The sequence below is a fragment of the Phascolarctos cinereus genome, unplaced genomic scaffold (genome assembly GCF_003287225.1).
Source record: "Phascolarctos cinereus isolate Bilbo 61053 unplaced genomic scaffold, phaCin_HiC Scaffold_2;HRSCAF=192, whole genome shotgun sequence".
NCBI classification, from domain to species: Eukaryota; Metazoa; Chordata; class Mammalia; order Diprotodontia; family Phascolarctidae; genus Phascolarctos; species Phascolarctos cinereus.
Window position 1 is genome coordinate 367,402,473 of NW_027555625.1, and position 23,399 is coordinate 367,425,871.

Here is a 23,399-nt window from a genome sequence, read left to right on the forward strand (position 1 = left end):
GGATTCTTGTGCCTTCTTCCTTCACAGTAATGTCAATAATAGGGAGAGCTGTGATGAGAAAACCTGGTCTATTGCATATCTGGATGGCATGTTTCTGAGCTCCCCATGGCCCCTACAATGGGAGATAGAATGCCTGCAGTTGGAGGAGGTGGATATGTGAAGCATAAGTCAGAGTAGCATTACTACAGAACTCCCTGATAGGTTTGAAATGGGAAATGGTCCCTTACACAGTGGGAGCCCTCTTTCCAATGTGGAGAAAATAAAATGCAACAATGAGAATCTAACAACAATCCTTCTAATGTTTTAATGGCTCAAATAAAAGCAGAGGATTTTTTTTCCCTATCCTGAGGATACATTGACAGAACATTTTGTAGTGCATTGCTTATAAACTTCGCAAACCCTGACCCTAAAAAGTTTCCCCGCAAAAACATAAATCACAGGATTCAGGCAACTGTTGAGGAAGGCAAAGAAATTGGCATATATCAAGCCCAGGTCAATTAATTCTTCCCAGAAGCAGCCCTGGACAGCTTTCACCCAGAATAGGTATTCCAGGATAGCAAAGCAATGGTATGGAGTCCAGCATATTATAAAAACAGTCACTAGGGTAAGGATCAGAGTGGTGGCTTTAGTGTCCCTTGTCTTTCCTGATCTCTTTATGTTGGTCTTAGTTCGACTTCTCAAGGAGGTTATTATCTGAGAGTTGAAGAAGATGATGGCAATTAGAGGGAGGATGAAGCCCACCACACTCAGCTCAATAATCCTGATAGAATACCATTCCGTATGGGGGAACTGAAGTATACAGGCAGAGATGTTCAGATCTGGGACGCTTTCCACTGATCGGAATATAAAAGTGGGGGTGCTTAGAAGACCACCCAAGAACCAGATGAAAACACAGATGATCTGGGCTTGTCGGTGGCTGCGCTGTATCTGGCTGCTCATGGTGTGAACCAGAGCAAGATACCGGTCCCTGCTGATGGCCACCACCAAGAAGATGCTTATGAACATGTTGGCCTTGATGACTCCATTGATGATGTAGCAAAGAGCATGACCAAATGGCCAAAGGAACTGCTCCTGGACACTTTCTGCCCAAAAGGGCAAACCCATGACAAACACCAAGTCAGATGCTGACAGGTTAGTCAAGTAAATTTCTGCCACAGTTAGGCGTCTCCTGAGTAAGAGGAAGATGGAAAGGGCAAATATATTTCCAAGTAAACCAAAAAAAAAGATGACAGTGATCCACGTTGGTAGCGCACTGTACAACACATCCCAGAGTTCTTTTGTATCCATGCAGTAGCTTGTATTCTGGAAAGGGTTAATTTGTTTTGAGATGGAAAATTCTGGTGGTGTCTGGGTTGCCATTGACTTCAATCTAAAAGGAACTACAAATAGGAAAGTGTGAATCTCTGGTGCCTCAACAAACAAGGAGAGTAAACAAAAGGAAAAGCATCCATTCATACTCTCCCACCCCATCCCACCCTAGCAAAGAAAATCATTTGTTTCCCATCCTAATGATTATAACAATCCCTTATAATTTTATTGTGCCGTGAAATGGCCTTGTCCAACTGTCGGAGTGTTAGAAGGCAATGAAATATGCTGAAAATGTGTTATTTAAAAAAAAATAACTACACATACCCTGGTTACCACTATTAGGCATCCCTTCCTTTAGGATGGGGGAGTTGGGTCCAACCAATGAGGTCCAGACAGGCAGGGTCCTCAACACTTAGATCCTTTGACTCCAGAGTCAAGATATAGACTCTTTTTTTCCTTTTTTTTTTTGCAGGGCAATTGGGGTTAAGTGACTTGCCCAGGGTCACACAGCTAGCTAGTATGTGTCAAGTGTTGGGTCTGAGGCCAGATTTGAACTCAGGTCCTCCTGACTTCAGGACTGGTTCTCTATCCACTGTGCCATGTAGCTGCCTAAGATATAGACTCTTTTAAGTCATGTAATGAAGTCATGTGTGGCCCCATACACAGACCCCAGGGAATATAGACATACCAAATGGGCTACTGGCTGCTTCTCCTAGGGGGTACATAGCCAATGGCTACATGCAACTTAAAAAAATATCAGACCACTACAGCCAAACTACTAATTTATTTTTTGTTTCTCACTGTTTGCTTTTCACTCCTTCACTTTGAACAGTGAATAATGAATAATACCAAAGGCAAGCCATTTTGAGGTCCATATGCTCATGCTGTTCTGTAGCAGTAGTCTCACCAAAAAACTCCCCCTCTAGCCCAGGTATGGGCAGAATTGTTTGAGTTCCTCTCCTTCAAGTGAACAGACCTGGATTTCCTTGACCCTGTCCTCGGTCCTTCTCCTCCTTCTTTCCTGCTGTTATTTTGCTACCTTGGAAAAACCTTCACCCAGAGGCTCTGCTGTCCTGATAGGTGCCTTCCTCCCTGGTACTACCATTTTAGAAAGGGACCCCACCCACCCTTCTCCTTTCCAGCTACCTTATACATGTTGTCTTCCCCTATTACAATGTAAGTTCCTTCAAGGTACACAGTATCTTGTTTGCTTGTATTTGTATCCCCAGTGTTTAGCACAGTGACTGCGAGAGAAATGAGTATTAATAACCAGTAATTTGGGGAGATTCAGATTTCCCCTTTTGCTTTTATCCCCATTTCAAGACTTCAGTCTCTGAAGGTTGAGCTAACCTTATTTGCTATCCAGACCCCACCTAGGTGGGGCAGCCATTGTGTTCCACTCAGATTTGGGTGAGGATAAATTCTTTAAATAGACTGTCCAAGGCTGAGCCTAACTTAAGAATTAAATGAGATAATTAAAGTTCAGGTCCAACCCCCTCATTGTGATATTCATTCTCTCATTAATTGTTAACCAGTCAGAGTTGATTGCCACCCTGGGGAACATGCCTCTTCCAGAAGGTCGTATAAGTTGTGAGCCCACTGCCAGGATTGTTTTTGGTCTAAGAGAGACAGCCAAATGACCATTCTTTTATTAAAATGCTGTCATTATTAATAAAATAATTAAATTATCCAGAAATTATGTCTCTTGAACCTTTTTAAATGTTATACTGGCATATGGTAAGTACTTTAAAGGCTTTATTTATCAGTCTATCATCTATCTTGCTATTACTGCTTATCTACTATCTTATCTCTCTGCTATCTATCATCTATCTACTATCTATCTATGATCTACTATCTGCTTACCTTTATTATCTACCTATTTTTCTTATCTACTATCTATATTTTGTATCATTTGTCATCTATCTACGGTCTACTATCTATCAATCTACTATCTATCATTTATCTACTATCATCTATTTATATACCTTTCTTATCTATCATCTGTCTTCTATTTACTATCATGTATGTATGTATGTATGTATGTATATATGTATGTGTGTAATCTCTCTTTGATAGCTGGTGTAATGGCATAGCACTCTAATGAATGGCAGTGGTTGGGTCCCTAGCTGAGAACAAGAAAGGTTATTCAGTTTCTTTTTGTGGCTTGAGTTGTTAGCTTGGCTCTACAACAGTCTAGGCTTTCTGGATGGATTCAAGAATGGCGTACTTGGAAAGAATAATTCAGAAAAAGAGAGCAAAATAGTTTGTGATGGGCAGCATGTAGTGAAAAGCATGGAAAGCCAGGCTCTGAGGCGTTTGACATAGGCTTAGACTATATGGCTTGTGTGGAGTAGATGAAAGGTTGAGATTTCAGCATTAGATCCAAAGTCAGTTACCAGAGATTTTCTTTAAGTGCCTCTGTCCTGAGCCCTCTTTTCTTTCTTCATTATCTCACTTGACCTCATTAACTACTATGGGTTCAATAATCATCTTTGTGCTGATGACTCATAGATCCACATATTCAGCCCTAATTTCTCTCTTGAGGCAGCTAAGTGGTGCAGTGGATAGAGTGCCAGGCTTAGAGTCAGGAAGACTTATATTCTTGATTTCAAATTTGGCCTCAGACACTAGTTGTGTGACTCTGGGCAAATCACTTAACCCTGTTTGCCTCAGTTGCCTCATCTGTAAAATGAGCTGGAGAAGGATATGGCAAACCACTTTAGTATCTACCAAGAAAACCCCAAATGGGGTCGCAAAGAGTCAGACATAACTGAAACAAAGGAACAATACAAAAATATCTCCCTTGAGCTACAGTTCTGTATCTCATCTACCTACTGTACATTTCACATTGGTGGTCCCGTAGGCATCAAAAACTCAACATATCCCAAATGGAACTCATCCTTCCCTCCTCAGACCACTTCTCTCCCAAATTTCCCTATTAGTGCTCTGGAAGATGACAGAAAAAGGCAAGAAATTACCTGGCTCTTCTATACTCCCCCAGAAACAACATAAAATAGTACCTCAAAGTGAACTTTGAGTGGCTGGAATAATTAAAAGTCAGGGTAAAGCAGTTGTCTACCTAAGACAACTTGGGAGGACTTAGGAAAGACCTGACCTCCCAGGGTGGTAGTTTAATCTAACTGAAGTGCAAATACCTCTGGGCAGATATTATTGAATTAACAAACAACAAGCCTGGGGGCAGCTGTCCCAGTCTCAGCTTCAGGAACTTTTACCACATGGGTAGTGTGAGGGTTGGACAGCTGATCAGGGGAATATTGTAAGGCCCTCCAAGGTGCTGAATGCTGGGCTCAGGTACCCCGATCTGACCTGGTTCCTAGCTGGTGAGTGCAGGTTACAGGGAGCAAGGACTCTGCTGGCTGTGGTCACCTGTGGAGTCCCTGGTTTTGGTTCCAGGGAGAAGGGGTGAGCTGAAGCTTGTAGCTGTGGGAGGGACTGCAAAGAACAAGAGTTTATGGTAACAGCTTTGCAGACATGGCTCAGGGGTGGAGAGGAATATCTGAAGTCAGGTCCCCATAGAGCATAGAAAACAACAGCACAAAAAACCTGAAGCCTGAGATATTATCCCCCACACCTTGGGATTAGAGCTCAACTTTAACATGAAGCTAACAGACAAAAAATAAACTAATGATAATAATGCAAAAGAGATAGAACCTAACCATAGATAGTTACTATGGTGATAGAGAAGATCTGGGTTCAAACTCAGAAGAAGATAGTGAAATTAAAACAGCTACTCCTACCTCAAAGAAAAAAGCAAAATGGTCATGAGCCCAAAAAGAATTTTTGGAGGAGCTTAAAAATGACTTTAAAAATCAAATAAGAGAGTTTGAGGAAAAATTAGGAAAAAAACAAGAAAATCAAGAAAATGATAAAAAGAAAAGCAGCCAATTGGAAAAAGAGATCCAAAAACTTACAGAAGAAAATAACTGCTTAAAAATTAGAAGTGGGCAAGGGGAAGCTAATGACTTCATAAGACACCAGGTAATAATAAAACAAAATCAAAAGAATGAAAAAACAAGAGAATATAAAACATCTCATTAGTAAAACAACTGACCTGGAGAACAGATTGTGGAGAGAAAAAGCTAAGAATTATTGGACTAATGGGAAGTTGTCATTAAAAAAAGAATCTAGACACTGTACTTCAAGAGATTATTAAGGAAAATTGTCCTGAAGTTGTAGAATGAAAGGGTAAAATAGAAATAGAAAAAAAAAATCTACCGATCATCACCTGAAAGAGATACCAAGATGAAAACACACAGGAACATCATACCTAAGCTTCAAAGCTCCCTGGCAAAGGAGAAAATACTACGAGTAACTAGAAAAAAGAATTTAAATACTGTGGAGCTACAATTAGGATAACACAAGATTTAGCAACTTCTATATTAAAAGTCTGAAGGGCAGGAAACAATATATTGAAAAGAATAAAGAACCTGGGTTTGCAATCAAGAATAACTTACCCAGGAGAGCTTTGTGTTATCCTGAATGAAAAAAAAATGAATATTTAATGAACTAAAGGATTTTCAGGTATCTGTGAAGAAAAAACAAGAACTAAATGGAAAATTTGACCTATTAGACTCAGAAGAAACTTTAAGAAGGTAAACATTAAAGACCAATTATAAAGGACTTAATAAGGTCAAAAATCTTTACTTCTTATGTGGGAAAGTGTTATCTGTAACTCTTAAAAATGTTATCATTAGGGGCAGCTAGGTGGCGCAGTGGATAGAGCACCGGCCCTGGATTCAGGAGGACCTGAGTTCAAATCTGGCCTCGGACACATAACACTTATTAGCTGTGTGACTCTGGGCAAGTCATTTAACCCCATTGCCTAGCCAAATATATAAAAAAAAATGTTGTCGTTACTTGGGTAGTTTGAAAGTGCACACATAGATAGAAGGCTTGGTGTTGAGCTTAATGGGATGATGCTAAAAAATAAAATTGGACAGAGAGAGGTAAAATGGAGCAATTGTCTCATAAAAATGAGGTGTGAATGGAAGAACTCTTACAGTGGAGGCAGGAGGGGGTAAAGAGTTGGTAGTGGTAAAACCTTATTCTCATCACAACTGGATTAAAGAGGGAATAACATACATCTTGAAGGGTGTAAAAGTCTTCTTAACTTACAGAAAAAGAGGAGGGCAACAGGGTAGGATAAGAGAGGGACTCTTGGAAGGGTGGGTAGATTAAGGAATAGGAAGGTAAGGGGTGAGGATAAGAGAGGGATTCTTAGAAGAGGTGCAGATTAGGGAGGCAGTAGTTAGAAGTCAATCAGATGTTGGAGGAGGGATAGGGTAAAAAGAGAGGGAGAGAAGGATAAACAGTGATGAAAAATAGGATGGAGGGAAATGCACAACTGATAATTATAACTTTGAACGTGAATGGGATGAACTCACCCATAATATGGAAATGGATAGCAAAATGGATTAAAAACCAGAACATAAAAATATATTGTTTATAAGAAACACATTTAAAAATGAGAAATATCTATTAAATTTAAAGGTACCATCATCCTTCCAATCATCCAGGTTTGCAATCTTGCTATCATCTGTGGCTCTTTATTCTTACTCATCCCACATATCAAACAATTGTAAGATCTTGCCATTTTTATCTCCACAACATCTCCTTCACTCTGCACTAAAAGAGACACCACTCCTGTTTAGGTCTTTATCATTTCTTCCTTGGACTATTGCAAAAGCATGTTTGTTCTCCCTACCTCTCCCACATTAGACTTGAACTCTTGAGGGCAGGTTCCTTTTGCTTCTTTTTGCATCCCCAGAAATTAGCAGTGTCTGACACATAGTAAGCACTTAATAAATAATTGATCCCACCTCAAGCTTCTCCCCACTCAATTTTTTTTCTTCCACACCTCTGCTAAATTGATTTCCTAAAGATTGGGTCTGACCATGTTGATTCCTCTACTCGATGAATTCCAGGTGATCTCTATTACTTCTAGGATCAAACATAAACTGTTTGACATTTAAATCTCTTTATAATCTGGTTCCTTCATAAATTCCCAGTCTTCTTACTATAGCACCTGTGTTATGAATGCTATTTTGGAAACAAGAGATTTAAGTGGACACTAACTCAGAGTTCACAAGTTGGTGAGATAATAATAATAGGTAACATTTATTAAGTACCCACTATATGCCAGGCGCTATGGTAAACACACTTTACAATTATTCTCATTTGATCCTCACAACAGTCTTGAGGTAGGAGTTATTATCTCAATTTTACTGATAAGGAAACTGAGACAAACAGATTAAGTGACTTGCCCAAGTCACATAGCTAATAAGTGTCTGAGGCTGGATTTGAACTTGGGTTTTCCTGATTCCAGGGCAGATGCTCTACCCACTACATCACCTAGATATGTTTTGAATTTGGGTTTCTAGCATTATGCTTTTGGAGAATTCTGGGAGAGAGAGAAGCTAGAAAAGAGGAGTACATTATCATCTTGGAGCTATGTGGGTTCCCTTGCTCCTGCTTTCTGAGATTTGGATGGGTTGCTGTGGTTGCTGCTGCTTTAGCTGGACAAAGTGATGAAATACAAAAGAGATGGCTGAGAGCTGAGAGTTACAGCTATAGAGATAACACACATGTTTTGCTGAGATATCTTCCCACTCTCCTTTTCTATGTTGAGGAAGGGAGCAACAACTCTTTCGAATTTTTCTCTCCTCTATTCCCTGAAGGGAAAGGAGTTAAGAGTGGGGTGGGATGGGGCTAGGGCATGAAAAGCTGATTTGGCTTCTGCAGCAGATAGCACAAGCCTGGCTTTTTTCCATCCAAATGAACTGTTTCAATGGTTGCTCACTGAATTTTTATTGCTATTTCGCACCTTCCTCCCCTTTATGTAAAAGAAAAACTAGAGTTTTCCTCCAAAAACTCACTATTCGTTGCCTCTTTGATTAATTCTAAAATAAAGGTTTGGATTTCTATAAAGGAAAAAAAACCCTTGCTTTAATGAGGTTGGCGTTTGTGGAGGGAAGATGAGCAGAGTGTGACTCTATTGGAAGTTATAAATGTAATGAAGCAACATTGGAATGGTTCCACAACTTGCAAATGCAGAGAAAGATAATTAACATAAATGTAAATTTACTCCTATACCTAGAAGAGATGATACTTGAGACAAAAATGAAGCAAACTAGGGGAAAGGGTATCCATGCTACTGGTGCACCATGTGGGGATATCTACCTTCCTCATTCAGAGGTACATGTGGTTACCTTGATTAAATCTTTGAAGCAATAATCTCTTCCCCCAGTAAAACACTATATATATCAGGGATCACTTCCTAACAATTTTACATTACACATTACTCCTATCCCCACTATCTAAGGATGCAATGACGCTGGCCTTTCTGTTCCTTACACATGATACCCCATCTCCTGCTTCCTTACCTTTGTAGTGGATGTTCCTTATGCCTGAACTGTCCTCCCTCTTCACCTCCACCTCCTCAGAATTCCTAGTTTCCTTCAAGATTGAGCTCAAGTACTAACTTCTATAAGAAGATTTTTCCTATCTCCCTTAGTGCCAGTGCCTTCCCTCTGTGTATTACTTCCAGTTTATCCTGTATACTGTTTGCATGTATATAGTTTTTTTTGGTTTGTTTTTAATATTCTCTCCTCCATTGAGCTAAGCTTGAGAGTAGGGAGTGTCATGTCTTTGTATTCCCAACACAGCACACTGTCAAGGCAAATAATACCTTTGTTTCAACAAAAAATGCTGCTGTGAGTATTTTTTATATATGTGTTCTTTCCCTCTTTCTTTTTCAGTTGGGTTTTGGTTCAAAAATGATTTCCAGAATGGCTGGATGAATAGACAGCTTTATCAACAGAGCACTAATGTGACTAACCTTCCATAGCTCCTTCAACAATTGCCATTCTCTCTCTCTCTCTCTCTCTCTCTCTCTCTCTCTCTCTCTCTCTCTCTCTCTCTCTCTCTCTCTCTCTCTCTTTCTCTTTGTAATTTTTGCCAGTCTGTTTGTGCATTTCTTTTCTTATTAGTGATTTAGCACATTTTATCACAGGGTTGTTGTTGCTTTTTTGTCTTCTTGAACTGCCTGTTCACATCCTTTGATGATTCATCTATTTAGAAATGGCTCTTGTTCTCATACAGGAAGTCCCCAAAGTCTTAGTGCAGTTGTAAACCATCAAACCTTAAAATTGAATTAAGACTTTGGGGATATACCTTGCATATTTGAATCAATTTTCTATATGTCTTGGATATACACCTATAGCAGAGAAACTTGCTGCAAATAAATTTTTCCCATTTAACTGTTTTCCTTCTAATTTTTTAGCTTTACTGACTTTTTTTCTGCAAAATTTCAATTTCGTGTTATAAAACTATCCATTTTATGTTCTGTGATCCTCTCTATCCCGTATTTAGTCAGGAATTTTTATGCTAACTATACATGTAAAAAAAAAATCTCCTTCCAATCCCCTTTAATTTGTTTATGATATGACCTTTTATTTCTAGGTATATATGTACAATGTTGGTCTAAACCTAATTTGTCCTAAACTGCTTTCCAGTTTTCCCAGTACTTTTTGTTAAATAACAAGTCATCATAATATAAGCCCCAGTATCTAGGGTTTTATAGGTTATTGCCCATTATGTTACTAGGTCTGTTTCTGGATCTTATATTCCTAATATGTTCCTATGAACAACTTTTATTTTTTGACTAGTACTAGATAGTGTTAATGATCACTGCTTTATAGTACAGAGAGCTGATACTGCTACACTTCTTTCTTTCCCACCTTTTCATTATTGCCTTCTGGATTCATGATTTCCAGATGAATATTTTTTATTTTTCTAGCTCTGTAAATTCATATTTTTTAGAAGCTTCATTTTTGTGGCACTGAATAAGTAACTTAATGGAAGCAATATTGTAATTTTTATTTTATTGGCATGGGCTAGTCATGAATAATTTATGTCTCTCTGATTATTAGATTTGTCTTTATTCTGGTAAAGAGTGTGATTTTGTTCATATAATTCCTGTGTATGTATTGATAAATGGATTCACAAATATTTTCTATATTCTGTTATCTTAAATGGATTTTTCCCTGTTCATCTCATCCTGCTGGGTTTTATTGTTAATATACAGAAAGGCTAGTGATTTTTGTGGGTTTATTTTATATCCTGCTATTTTATTGAAGTTATTAATTGTTACAATTACTTTTTTAGTTGAATGTCTAGGATTCTCTAAGTAGATCATCATATCATCTGCAAAAATGCCAATTTTGTTTCCTCTTTGCTTTTGCATGTTCCCCCAAATTCTTTTTCTTATCTCATTGCTAATAACTAACATTTCCAGTACTGTATAAAATAATGGTGGTGATAATAAACACCTTTGATTTACCCATTATCTTACTGGAAAGTCCTTTATTGTTTCTCTATCACATGTATCTGTAGCTCTTGGTTGTAAATAGAGCCTATCATATTTAAGATATTTCATTTTCCTATGTTTTTAATGTTTTTGAACAGATATTGATGTTGTATTTTGTCAAAGGCCTTTTTTACATCTTGTGATCTAATTATGTAACTTTTCTTGTTTTTTGTTACTTATGTGGCCCATGATGTTTATAGTTTTCCTAATATTAAACCAGCCCTGTATTATTGGTATAAATCCAACCTGCTTATACTGTGTATATTTTGAATATATTGCTGTAGATGCTTTGCTAATAACTTATTAAATGTTTTGCATTGATATTCATTGGGGCTATCAGTCTATAGTTTTATTTCTTTGCTTTGTTTCATCCTACTTTAGGTATTAAGAGCACATTTGTATCAGATTTAATATGGTAGAATCCCTTATGTGTCTATTTTTGCAAACAATTTATGTAATGTTAGAAGTAATTATTTGATGAATGTTTGACAGAATTCACTTAGAAAACCATCTGGAACTATTTTTGGGGGGAGTTTCTTACATTTTATTAAAAATCTTTTTCTCATATTAGCTATTTAAATTCACTGTCTTGTTCTGTTGTTTATTCTGAATATTTTATATTTTTTGTAAATATTAAGTGATTTCACTTAGTTTATTAATTTTTTTTGTCATATATTTGCACAAAATAGTTTCTAATTTCCTTTATTTCTTGGAAATTCTCTTTTTTCATTTTTGACATTGATAATTTGGTTTTCCTTTAGCTTAAAAAAAAAACAAATTAGCTAATGAGTTGTCTATTTTGTTTCATCTCCAAAATAGCTATTTGTTATTTTTGTTGATTCTATTTTTTTACTTTCAATTTTATCTCTTCTATGATTATCAGAATTTCTGTTTTTTATTTTAATTGGGGTTTTTGATTTGTGATTTGTTAATTTTTTTAGTTGAACACCCAATTCATTATTCTGTTCTTTCTTGCTTTTATTGATGAAAGTATTTATTGATATAAATTTCCCTTCAAGGGCTGCTTTGACTTGATCCTCAAAGTTTCAGTATATTGTCTCATGGTTGCCATGTCTTGAGAGATGAAGCTGTCTATATGTTCTATGATTTGTTCTTTGATCCACACATTATAATTAAAATGCAGAATTGGCCAAATGGAAAAGGAGGTCCAAGAGCTCACTGAAGTAAAAATTAGAATGGAGCAAATGGAAGCCAATGACTCTATGAGAAATCAGCAAATTATAATTATAATCAATAAAGGGAATTTACCAAAAGTATTCAGACTTGAATGAAGACTAAATAATTGAGTTCTAAAGAATGTGTGGATCAAAGAACAAATCATAGAAAATATAGACAGCTTCATCTCCCAAAACATGGCAACCATGAGACAATATACAGAAACTTTGAGGATCAAATCAAAGCAAAGTCAGCAAAAGATATATTTATTATTCTTGATTTTCTTTATTTATGAGATTCGTATGCTCTAATACCTAGCCAGTTTCTATAAATGTACCATGCTGGGTTAAGAAATGCATATTGGGGGGGCACAGAGCCAAGATGGTGAAGTAAAAGCAGTGACTTGTTTGAGCTCTCCCCCAAATCCTGGCAAATACCTGTAGAAAATGACTCTAAACAAATTCTAGAGCAGCAGAACCCACAAAAAGACAGAGTGAAACAAATTTCCAGCCCAAGACAATCTAGATGGTTGATGGGAAAGGTCTGTTGCACCAGGCTAGGAGAGGAACACAGTTCAGTGTTGGCCACATAGGCAAAGACTGGGGCCCAGCAAACCCAGAGGCCTCAGGGGACTGAATCACAGGCAGCCATGTCAGTTTCCAGACTTCTCAACCTACAAACTCCAAAGACAAATTAGAAGATCAGTAGGAAAGGTCTGTCAGGGCTAGGTGGCAGGAGATAGCTGCTTCAAGAGCTCTTAGTCCACAATTGGTGGGGGGATTGAGTGGCTGATCAGAGAAGAATTGCAGGGATCTCTTTGCTGGTGCTGTGGCAGGATTCTCTTGCTTTTCCTGTGCTTGAATCTGAGTCCCAGTCCTGGGTGGCGGTCCTGGGGTGAGGAGGAGTGTTGGCATGGTGGAACTTGTGGCAGTGGTACAGAGTGAATCCTCCTCATAGTTCCAAGGTAGAAAAGAGTGCTTGTGGTCACTCATAGACCAAAACACAGGCCAGGAAAAGAATAAACACCTCTCCTTTAATCATACCACCTTGGAAGAACTGAAAATTTACAGTCCCTAGAAGTATCTCTGAAAACAGCTACACAAACCCCCTGAAACTTGGGACAGTACACCCTCCACACTGAAAACAGAGCCCTACCTTAACAAAGAGTTAAAAACTCAAGTAATTGGCTGGAAAAATGAGCAAACAGTGGAAAAACTCAGACTAGAATCTTACTTGGTGACAAAGAAGATCAACATATACAACCAGAAGAAGACAACAAAGTCAAAGCTCCTACATCCAAAGCCTCTGAGAAAAATATGAATTGGTCTCAGACCATGGAAGAGCTCAAAAAAGGATTTTGAAAAGGATGTAAGAGAAGTAGAGGAAAAATTGGGGAAAGAAATGAGAGTGATACAAGAAAATCATGAAAAGTGAGACCAAAAAAAAGTACTGAAGAAAAAAACACCTTAAAAATAGACTAACCCAAATGGCAAAAGAGGTCCAAAAAGCCAATGAGAAGAATGCCTTAAAATGCAGAATTGGCCAAATGGAAAAGGAGGTCCAAAAGCTCACTGAAGTAAAAATTAGAATGGAGTAAATGGAAGCTAATGACTCTATAAGAAATCAAGAAATTGTAAAACAAAGCCAAAAGAATGAAAAAATAGAAGACAATGTGAAATATCTCATTGGAAAAACAACTGACCTGGAAAAAAGATCCTGGAGAAACAATTTAAAAATTATTGGACTACCTGAAAGCCATGATCCAAAAAAGAGCCTAGACATAATCTTTCAAGAAATTATCAAGGAGGGGCACCTAGGTGGCACAGTGGAGAGATTACTAGCCTTGGAGTCAAGAGGATCTGAGTTCAAATGTGGCCTCAGACACTTGACACTTACTAGCTGTGTGACTATTGATGAGTCACTTAACCCCAGTTGCCTCAAAGAAAAAAAAAAAGAAGGAAAGAAAGAAAGAAATTCAGCAAAATTGCTCTGATATTCTAGAACCAGAGGGTAAAATAGAAGGAAAACTCCTAGGAATATTATAGCCAAATTCCAGAGTTCCCAGGTCAAGGACAAAATATTACAAGCAGCCAGAAAGATATAATTTAAGTACCATGGAGCCACAATCAAGATAACACAAGATTTAGCAGCTTCTTCATTAAGGGGTCAGAGAGCTTGGAATATGATATTCCAGAGGTCAAAGGAGGTAGGATTACAGCCAAAAATCACCTACCCAGAAAAACTGAGTATAATCCTTCAGGGGAAAAAAATGGATATTCAATGAAATAGAGGACTTTTAAGCATTCTTGATGAAAAGACCAGAGCTGAATAGAAAATTTGACTTTCAAATACAAGACTCAAGAGAAGCATAAAAAGGTAAACAGGAAAGAGAAATCATAAAGACTTATTAAAGTTGAGCTGTTTACATTCCTACATGGAAATATGATATTTGTAACTCAGACCTTTCTCAGTATTAAGGTAGTTGGAGGGAATATCTATATCTATATCTATAGACAGAGGGCACAGGGTGAGTTGAATATGAAGGGATGATATCTAAAAATAAAATTAAGGGATAAGACAGAGGATTGTCTCAGGGAGAAGGAGAAAGGGAGAAGTGGAATGGGGTAAATTATCACATAAAAGAGGTAAGAAAAAGCTTTTACTGTGGTGAGGATGAGGGAGGAGGTGAGAGGAAATAAAGTGAATCTTACTCTCATTGGATTTGGCTTAAGGAAGGAATAATATACACAATAAATTGGGTATGGAAATCTATGTTACCCTACAGGAAAATAGGGGGGAAGGGCGTAAGAGAGAGGGATTGATAGAAGGGAGGGCAGATTTGGGGAGGGGATAATCAGAAGCAAACACTTTTGAGGAGGGACAAGGTCAAAGGAGAGAATAGAATAAGTGGGGGGTGGAATAGGATGGAAGGAAATATAGTTAGTCTTTCACAACATGACTATCATAGAAATGTTTTGCATGACTACACATGTATACCCTATACTGAATTGCTTGCCTTCTCAATGAGGGTGGGTGGGGAGGGAGGAAGGGAGAGAATTTGGAACTCAAAATTTTAAAAACTGGTGTTAAAAATTGTTTTTACTTGTAACTGGAAAATAAGATATAGAGGCAATGGGATATAGAAATCCATCTTGCCCTACAGGAAAATAGAAGGGGAAAGGTATCAGAGAAGGGGTGTGGTGATAGAAGGGAGGGCAGATTTGGGGAAAGGCATATTCAGAATGCATGCTGCCTTGGGGTGGGGGGAGGGGGAGATGTGGAGACAATTTGGAACTCAAAATCTTGTGTGAAGTGAATGTTGAAAACTAAAAATAAATGCATTAATTAATAAGAACAGAGATACGTATTAGCAGAGATAGAGGATATTTAACATTTAAGAAATGTGATTCAGATCTTTAACTTGTTTCTTTCCTTTTTTGTTAGATTTGTTTAGGTTTGAGTGAGTTACATGGAGTTTCCAACTATTATAATTTTGATATTTATTTTTCACTTTAATGACTTTTCCTTTGAATTCTTAGGTGCTATGGCATTCAGTGCATATATTAAGTATTGATATTATTTCACTGTCCATGATGATTTTAAGCATAATGTCATTTCCCTGTTGTCTTTCTGGTTTAACCACATCCATTTTTACTGTTGCTTTGTCTGAGATTATGATTACTATTCCTGCTCTTTTGGGTATATATGACACGTAGTAAATTCTGCTCCAGCTTCCCGTTCTTACTCTGGCTGAATCTTTATGTTTCAAATGTACTTCTCATAAGCAACTTATTGATGAATTCTGTATTACTATACTAAATTCTTTGTATGTGTATATATGGATGTATATAATTCAACCCTCTTTGTTCATGCCAAACATGAATGAGGTTTGTTCTATGGGAATGATTCTCATTCTCCCAATCCTTTCTTCCATTTTTAAAATATTCTTCTTGTTATACACAGTTCTACCTGCTTCTCCTTCATTTCTTTTTAAATGTGTTACCTTTCTTCTCCCTTTTCCTTCCTCTCAAGACTATCAACCGATCAAACCAATTATAATCTGTGTTTGCCTCTTTCAATCCTTTTACCTTTCCATTAGAATTCTAAAGGGACACTTGTCTCTTCTCTCTTTACTAGAATTGCAAACACTTCACCATAATTTAGTCCCCTATAATTTCTCAGATGTAGTTAACTTTCTAAAATTCTTTTGATTCCTGTGTTTGAAATTCAATGTTTCAATTCAATTCTGGTATTTCATCAGGAGTACTTAAAGTTCTATTCTTATAGAGGTCCATTTTTTTCTAGTGAGATTATACTTAGTCTTGTAGGATAAATTATTCTTGGTTGTATTCCTTTGTCTTTTAAAATATTATATCCTAAGGTTTTATCTTGTTTATGGTGATTGCTGCCAACACTTGTGTGATCCTAAGTGTGGTTCCTTGGTACTTGAACTCCCTTTTTCTGACTGCTTGCAGAATTATTTTCTTTGGTATTGAAATTCTATATTTTGGCTGTAGCATTTCTAGGAATTTTCCTTTAAGAATTTCCTTCAGGAACTGACTGGTGGATTATTTCTATTTTCACTTCCAGTATATCAGGGCATTTTTAATGATTTCTCAAATATAATACAAATTTTTTTTTCTGGTTATGCTTTTTAGACAGTACAATGATTCTTAAATTATCTCTTCTTTCCTGTTTACAAGTCAGTTATTTTAAAAGGAGACACATTACTTTTTCTTCTATTTTTTCCAGTATTGATTTTATTCTAATATTTCTTATCATCTCATTGAGCAATTGAGTTCTGTTCAGACCATTCTAATTTTCAAGGAGTCCATTATTTATATGAAGTTTCCTATCTTTGAATCTATTAATTTTCTTTCCATTCTCCATTCCCAAACCCCCCTCCCATCAACCCCCAGCTTCCTATCTTTGATCCACAGTCATTATGGCTCATTCCTTACAGATGGGTATGCCTCTCCCAAGTGGTAGAGAAAATCCCCTGACAAGATCAAAATGAAGATGAGGAAGAGGGTTTCAGGTTTCAAGGAAGAGGAAGAGGTGGAATGATAACAGATTATGATCAGATAAAGTAACTTCTGAGATCATAAACATGGAAGTGGAGCATTTGTGGGTAATAGGAAAATGGAGAATGCAACCATCTCTATATGAGGTGGGATGGAGGAGTAGGTCATAGGAAATGAGTAACTGGGAGGAATGAGGAACTAGGAGGAAAGAGTGTTTGAGGGAGTATCAATAGGCATATTAAAGTTCCTGAGTATAAAGGCAGAAGTTGGGGAGAGAAGAAATATTGTGAGCCAGGCACCAAAACAGAATTTCAAAAAATTTTTCTCTTAAAAAAAGGGCAGCTAGGTAACATAGTGATTAGAACACTTGGTCTGGAGTCAGGAGGACCTGAGTTTAAATCTGGCCTCAGACACTTACTAGCTGTGTGACCTTGGCCAAGTCATTTAACCCTGTTTGTTTCTCATCTATAAAATAAGCTGGACAAGTAAGTGACAAACCACTCCAGTATCTTTGCCATGAAAATCCCAAATGGAGGCATGAAGAGTCAGACACAACTGAAAAATGACTAAACAACAACAGCAGAAGGAGAAAGCCTTCTTTCTGACTTTATAATCAGAGTGGATTCCTTACTGCAGCAACTAATATAGAGGCACAGTAACACTTGAGAAAGCAGAAGAGATCAGATTGTAGCAAACATACAGAACTCCCTACCTCCCATGAACTATTAAAGAGCACTAGTTTTGGAGTCAAGGGATTTGGAAGGAAAGAAGGAAACAAATATTTATTAAGCACCTTCTATGTTCGAGGCACTGTGCTAAGTGCTTTACATTGAATCCTCACAACAACCCTGGCAGGTAGGTGATATTATTATCCCCATTTTACAGTTGAGGGAGCTGAAGCAAACATAAGTTAAGTGACTTGCCCAGGGATACACAGATAGTAAGTGTCTGAGGTGTGATTTGAACTCAGAGCTTCCTGACAGGAGGCCTGGGGTTCTATACACTCTGACAGTTAGCTGCCTCAGGTTTGAGTTCCTGCTCTGATCTACTACTAGTGGGTCTTTGGGCAAGTAACATAACTTTTCTGGGTCTTATTTTCTTCAAATGTAAAATGAGAGGGCTGGGTCAAATGATATCTATGGTGCCTTCTAATTCTAAATCCAATGATCTTGCATCTCCTGGACCTTCTCTATCACCTGAAACCTTGTGGGGGCGGGAGGTTAAAGAGAACAATGTGCTTATCCCCACATAAAATAGTTGGCTATAGCACAACACTCAAAAGAAAGATTCCCTGTCTTGTATGATTTTAGAGTTCTTGAGAAATCCCAGCTGCCTCAAAAACATCTTCCTGTGGTGCCAAAAATATTTTTCAGCAGAGTCAGAATCTTTATTCAACATGGAGAGATGAATCTGAAAATGCAAATGTCTAGGTGGTAGAACAAATACACTCCTAGAGATGTGGGGTGGGGGTGAGGGCTTGGGGAGAAAAGAAGGGCAATTAATGAAAAGAGTTTTGGGTTTCATCCTTTAGTGCTACTATTAACATATTGTGAGTCGCTTTCCTTTCTGGGCTTTAGTTTTCTTATCTGTGAAATTAGGAAAATGGATGAGATGAGAATTAAGGTCCATTCCATCTCTAACATTCTAAGGTTCTATGATTCCAAGGAAGAGACACAACTTTTGCTGACCATAATGCAATAAAAAATTATATTCCATAAATTCTGAAGAAAGAATTACATATTAATTGGAGAGTAAGTAATTTAATCCTGAAGAAGTAGTGGGTCAAAGAATAAATCACAGAAACTAATTCCATTAAAGATAGACAACAACAGGACAAGATACCAACATTTTTAGGATTCAGCAAAATATTCCTTTAGGGGGAAAATGGGATCTCTAAACATTTATATCAACAAAAGAGGAAAGAAACAGATCAGTGAAATGGGCCTACAACTAAAAAACCCAAACAAAATAAAAAGAAACCTAATCAATACTATAAATAGAAATTCCAAAAATTAAAGATGATTAACTAGATTGTAAACAAATGACCCAATAATGTTTTTTTAAAAAAGATATAACAGTTTTTTTGACTTTTAAAAGGAAAGAGGGAAAGTAAATGGCCAACATAAAAAACAAAAAAGGAGAATTTACAACAAATTAAGCAGAAATAAAGGAAATTATTATAAACCATTTTGCCCAATTGTGTGCCAGTGAAACTGAACTTATATGAAATGGATGAGTATTTAGAAAAAAAATAAATTGCCTAGATTAAGAAAACAAGAAATTAAGAATTAGAAAACCCAAATTACAGGAAAAGAAATTAAACAAGCCATAAACTCCCAAAGGAAAAAAAAATCTCAGGACTAGATAGATTTACTTAAATTCTACCAGACATTCAAAGAACAATTAATTTTAATATTGTCTGAATTGCTAAAAATACTGTCTTTCCAAATTTCCTCTGTGATACATTTTTGGTCATGGTACCTAATATCCAAGGAGAATCAAAACAAAGAAAACTATAGACTAATAATCTTGGTGAACATTGACACAAGAATTAAAATATTAGCTAAGAGACTACAGTAACCTGTCAAAAAATGATGTGCTATGATTAAGGTGGATTTATGCCAGATATTCACGGTTGGTTCAAATTAGGAAAACTAGCACCGTAACTATACTATATTAGCAAGAAAAACAAAAATCAAATGGTTTTATCAATTGATTCAGAAGTTTTTTGATAAGATGTACCTATTTTAGTTAAAAACACTAGAAAACATAGAAATAAATGGTTTTTTTCCCCTTAAGATAATAGTATCTATCTAAAACCCAGAGCCCTATCATATGTAATGGGGATAAACCAGAAGACTTTACAGTAAGATCAGGGGATGTCTATTATCACACTACTATTTGATATAGTGATAGACATGCTAAGAATTGCAATGACAAGAAAAAAGACGTTGAGGTAGTAAGTATGGGCAAAGAAGGAACAGAACTGTCATTTTTTTGCAGATATGATAAACAGTAGCCAACAAAGATACATAATATAAAATAAATTATCAGTATTTCTATATAATATCAGCAAATCACAGCAGGAAGAAATAGAGAAAATCCAGCTAAAATAACTACAGACTGTACAAAAGACCTGAGATTTTGCCTACCAAGACACATGTGGGAACTTTATAAATACAACTATAAAAATCTTTATAGAACTAAATAATTGGAGCAATATTAATTATTAATATTAATTATTGGCAAAGCCAATGACAATACTAACTAAATTAATTTACTTATTAAATGCCATGCCAATCAAACTGCTAACTGATTACTTTAGAGAACTAGAAAAAATAATAACAAAGTTCATATGGAGGAACAAAAAGGTCAAGAATCTCAAGGGAAATAATGGAAAAAAAGTGAGAAGGAAGCAGGGTGAGTAGTACTAGATATCATATTTTGCTATAAATCACTAATTATCAAAGTGATTTGTTATTACTTAAGAAATAGAGAGGTTGCTCAATGGAACAGATTAGATACACAGCATATAGAAGTAAATTAACACAGTAGCATAGTGTTTGATAAACTCAAAGACCCTAGCTACTGGAGTAAGAAAAAATTTTCAAACCTGCAGGAAAAATTGGAAAGAAGTCTGGCAGAAATTGGATATAGATCCACACCCAGCATCTCAAATTCTATATCAAGACAAGTTCCAAATGGACATATGACTTATACATAAAGGGGTCACATCATAAACAAATTATGTGAGCAAGAAAAAAATTACCTTTTGGACCTATGGATAGGGAAACAGTTCATAATTAAAAAGAGGATAGAGAGGATCACAGAAGATAAAATGGACAATTTTGGTTACATAAAACTAATAAAAATTATTCAAACAAACCCAAGGCAGCTAAAACTTAGAAGGGAAGCCTTGAACTGGGAAAAAAATCTTTGCTATAAATTTTCTGATAAAGATCTCATTTTCAAGATATATAAAGAATTGATTCAAATTTGTAAAATTACAAGTGATCCCCCATTTGATAGATGGTCAAAAGAAGGATATGAACAGGTGGTTTTTAAAGGGGGAAATCCAAGCTATCAAAATTGCCACACAAAAAAACCCCCACACTCCAAGTCACTAATGATAACAGCAATACAAATTAATGCAACTCTGAGGTTCCACTTTATACCTATCAGATTGACAGGCTAACAGAAAACAGATACAATAATGGTGGAGCTATAAATTGGCCTAGCCGTTCCAGAAAGCAAATTGGAACTAGGCCCTGAAAGTCACTAAATTGTGCATATTCTTCTAGTCAGTGATACCACCACTAGGTTTATAACCTAAATAAATCAAAGAAAGAGGAACAAGTAACTAGAATAGCAACTCTTTTTTTATGATGGCAAAGAACTGGAAAATATGGGGGTGCCTATCAATTAGGGAATGGCAGAACAAATTATGGTACATGAATGTAATTGAATGCTCTAGTGTTGTAGGAGGTCACAAAAGGACTAGTTTCAGGGGAAGAAAAAGCCTGGGGAGACTTGTATGCACTGATATAGCGTGAAATTAGCCAAACCAGAGCAATTTATACCATAACATAGCATTGTATGGACAGATAACTTTGAAAGACTTAAGAACTTTGATCAGAGTAAAGACCAATTGTTATTGCATGAGACTGATCATGACTATACTGTCCATCTCTGTGAGGAGGCAGAAGTGATAGACACAATGTACATAGTCAAACAAAATGAATTCCCACAATTGCCGTGTTCAAAAAAGGTCTCATTTTTTGAATGTGGCAGTTGTGAGAATTCATTTTGTTTGACCAGGTATATTTCTTAAATGGATTTTTTTCCCCAAAGAGAAAGGTGGAGGTAGGAGGGCAAAATTCCCTAGTATATAATCCCCAGGGCCCCTTGAACCCAAACACACAGGCATTTTAAGATCTTTCCCGGATCTAATATGCTGTGATTTCTATGATTTTTAAGAGCCTTTCTTGATCCCACCAGTTACTAGTCCTCAATTCCTCTTGCAATTACTTTGTATGTATTCTATATTCACTTGTGTACACATTGTACCTCCCCTCCACTCTTTCTTTTTTCCCCTCTGTGTTCCCCATTAGAATGTAAATTCTTTTAGGACAGGGTTTCATTTTTTTTTGCTTGGTATTTCATAGCACCTAGAACAATACCTTGCCCATATAAAGTTAAATGTTTATAAATTTGAATCGAACTGAATTGAATTTGTCACCTAGTGAATGACATTTTTCACATTGATGTGGACTATTTAGAGAGATAGTTGTTTTAACTAATAAATGATCTTTCTTCAAAATAACACTTGAAATACAAACAAAATAAAGCACAACGTGTTTTAATTCTTAAAATCCTTGGTTTGTGGTTACAAAATGGCATATAAACTTGAGCTATCAATAATTATGAAAAATAAAGATAGTCACTATATTTTGCATATAACTATTACAAGTTAACCTGCTTAACATTTTAGAAGTCAAAAGGCTTTAATTTACCATATAGATTTTGAAATATTAAATACTCTGTGGGATGCTTTCATGTTTCATAATTTATAGAATATGGCTGTTTTGAACCAGTGGAGTAGAAAAGGCTATGGACTAGGAACCAGGAGATCTGGATTCTAGTCCCATCTCTATCACAAACTCACCATTTATGTAACTATGATTGAGTCACTCTCCTTTGCTAGATCATAGTTCTCTTATCTGTAAAATGAAAGAGTTAGACTAGCTAATACCTTCTAGTTATAAAATTCTATGTTTGTTTACTTTAGCCTAAAACAACCCAACCATTTTTTAAAATAAAAAACTTTGAAATAGCATCTTTCTTCTTTCCCCCTTATAATTAAACCCTCCTACACCCCAAACTGGCAGAAGTGCCCAAGAAGTACTTGTTAAATTGAACTAAGTTAGTATCAGAAAAAATATGGATCAGCGAGTGAGCAGAAAAGCAAAGAATATTTGAACATTTAAGAAGAGAAACAAAGTATTTCCAAAGAATTTGGCTCTAGCCCCATAATTTAAGGCAGTTAAGCACTCAAATGTACAAAGTTTGTCAGTTTACTTACTTGTCTGAGGTAAAGAATGGACTCAAAGTACTCCTTTGGCTGAATTTTTAATTTTAAGAGAACTGACTGGGGAGGTGTTTTTCTGTGTTCTGGAAAAGACTTAAAAGGACTTTTACATTTTGTTTCACAACCTCAGCCCTAATGATGTCATCAGTAGTCATGTAGAAAAATGAAGCGGCAAAAGAATTTGGAACTTTGAAGAGTTAAGTTCATATGTATTGGACAGAAGGAAGTGCATTCAAGGATTCCATTATCATTTGTCTCAGTGACATTTGGAAAGTCCCCACTCTATCATTCATTTTGGGCAGTTTAATGGTTCTAGACTTTTTCTTAAGTCCTAAAGGCAGATTTTGACATAGATTGGTGGTTCCTGGAATACAGTCAGTCAAAACATGTTTCTTCATAGCTCCTCCTCTGCTTG

The 23,399-nt window shown here is 36.5% G+C and overlaps 1 protein-coding gene across 4 annotated transcripts in view; it reads right to left on the reverse strand.

The window, feature by feature from the left end:
• BDKRB1 (bradykinin receptor B1) overlaps positions 1-23,088 on the reverse strand; it is a 46,032-nt gene extending 22,944 nt beyond the window's left edge. Inside the window, exons 1-3 of one of the 4 annotated variants that reach the window (XM_021007317.2) lie at positions 22,979-23,088; positions 22,562-22,616; positions 282-1,379 (exon numbers count right to left, since the gene is read on the reverse strand). In XM_021007317.2, the coding sequence (XP_020862976.1) occupies positions 340-1,359 (1,020 nt within the window). In that variant the 5' untranslated portion in view covers positions 1,360-1,379; positions 22,562-22,616; positions 22,979-23,088 and the 3' untranslated portion in view covers positions 282-339. Of the gene's footprint in view, positions 1-281; positions 1,380-22,561; positions 22,617-22,978 lie in introns of those variants that run through there. The other 3 variants (XR_002328358.2, XM_021007316.2, XR_002328357.2) reach the window with 3 other exon arrangements.
• Positions 23,089-23,399: the final 311 nt, after the last annotated feature.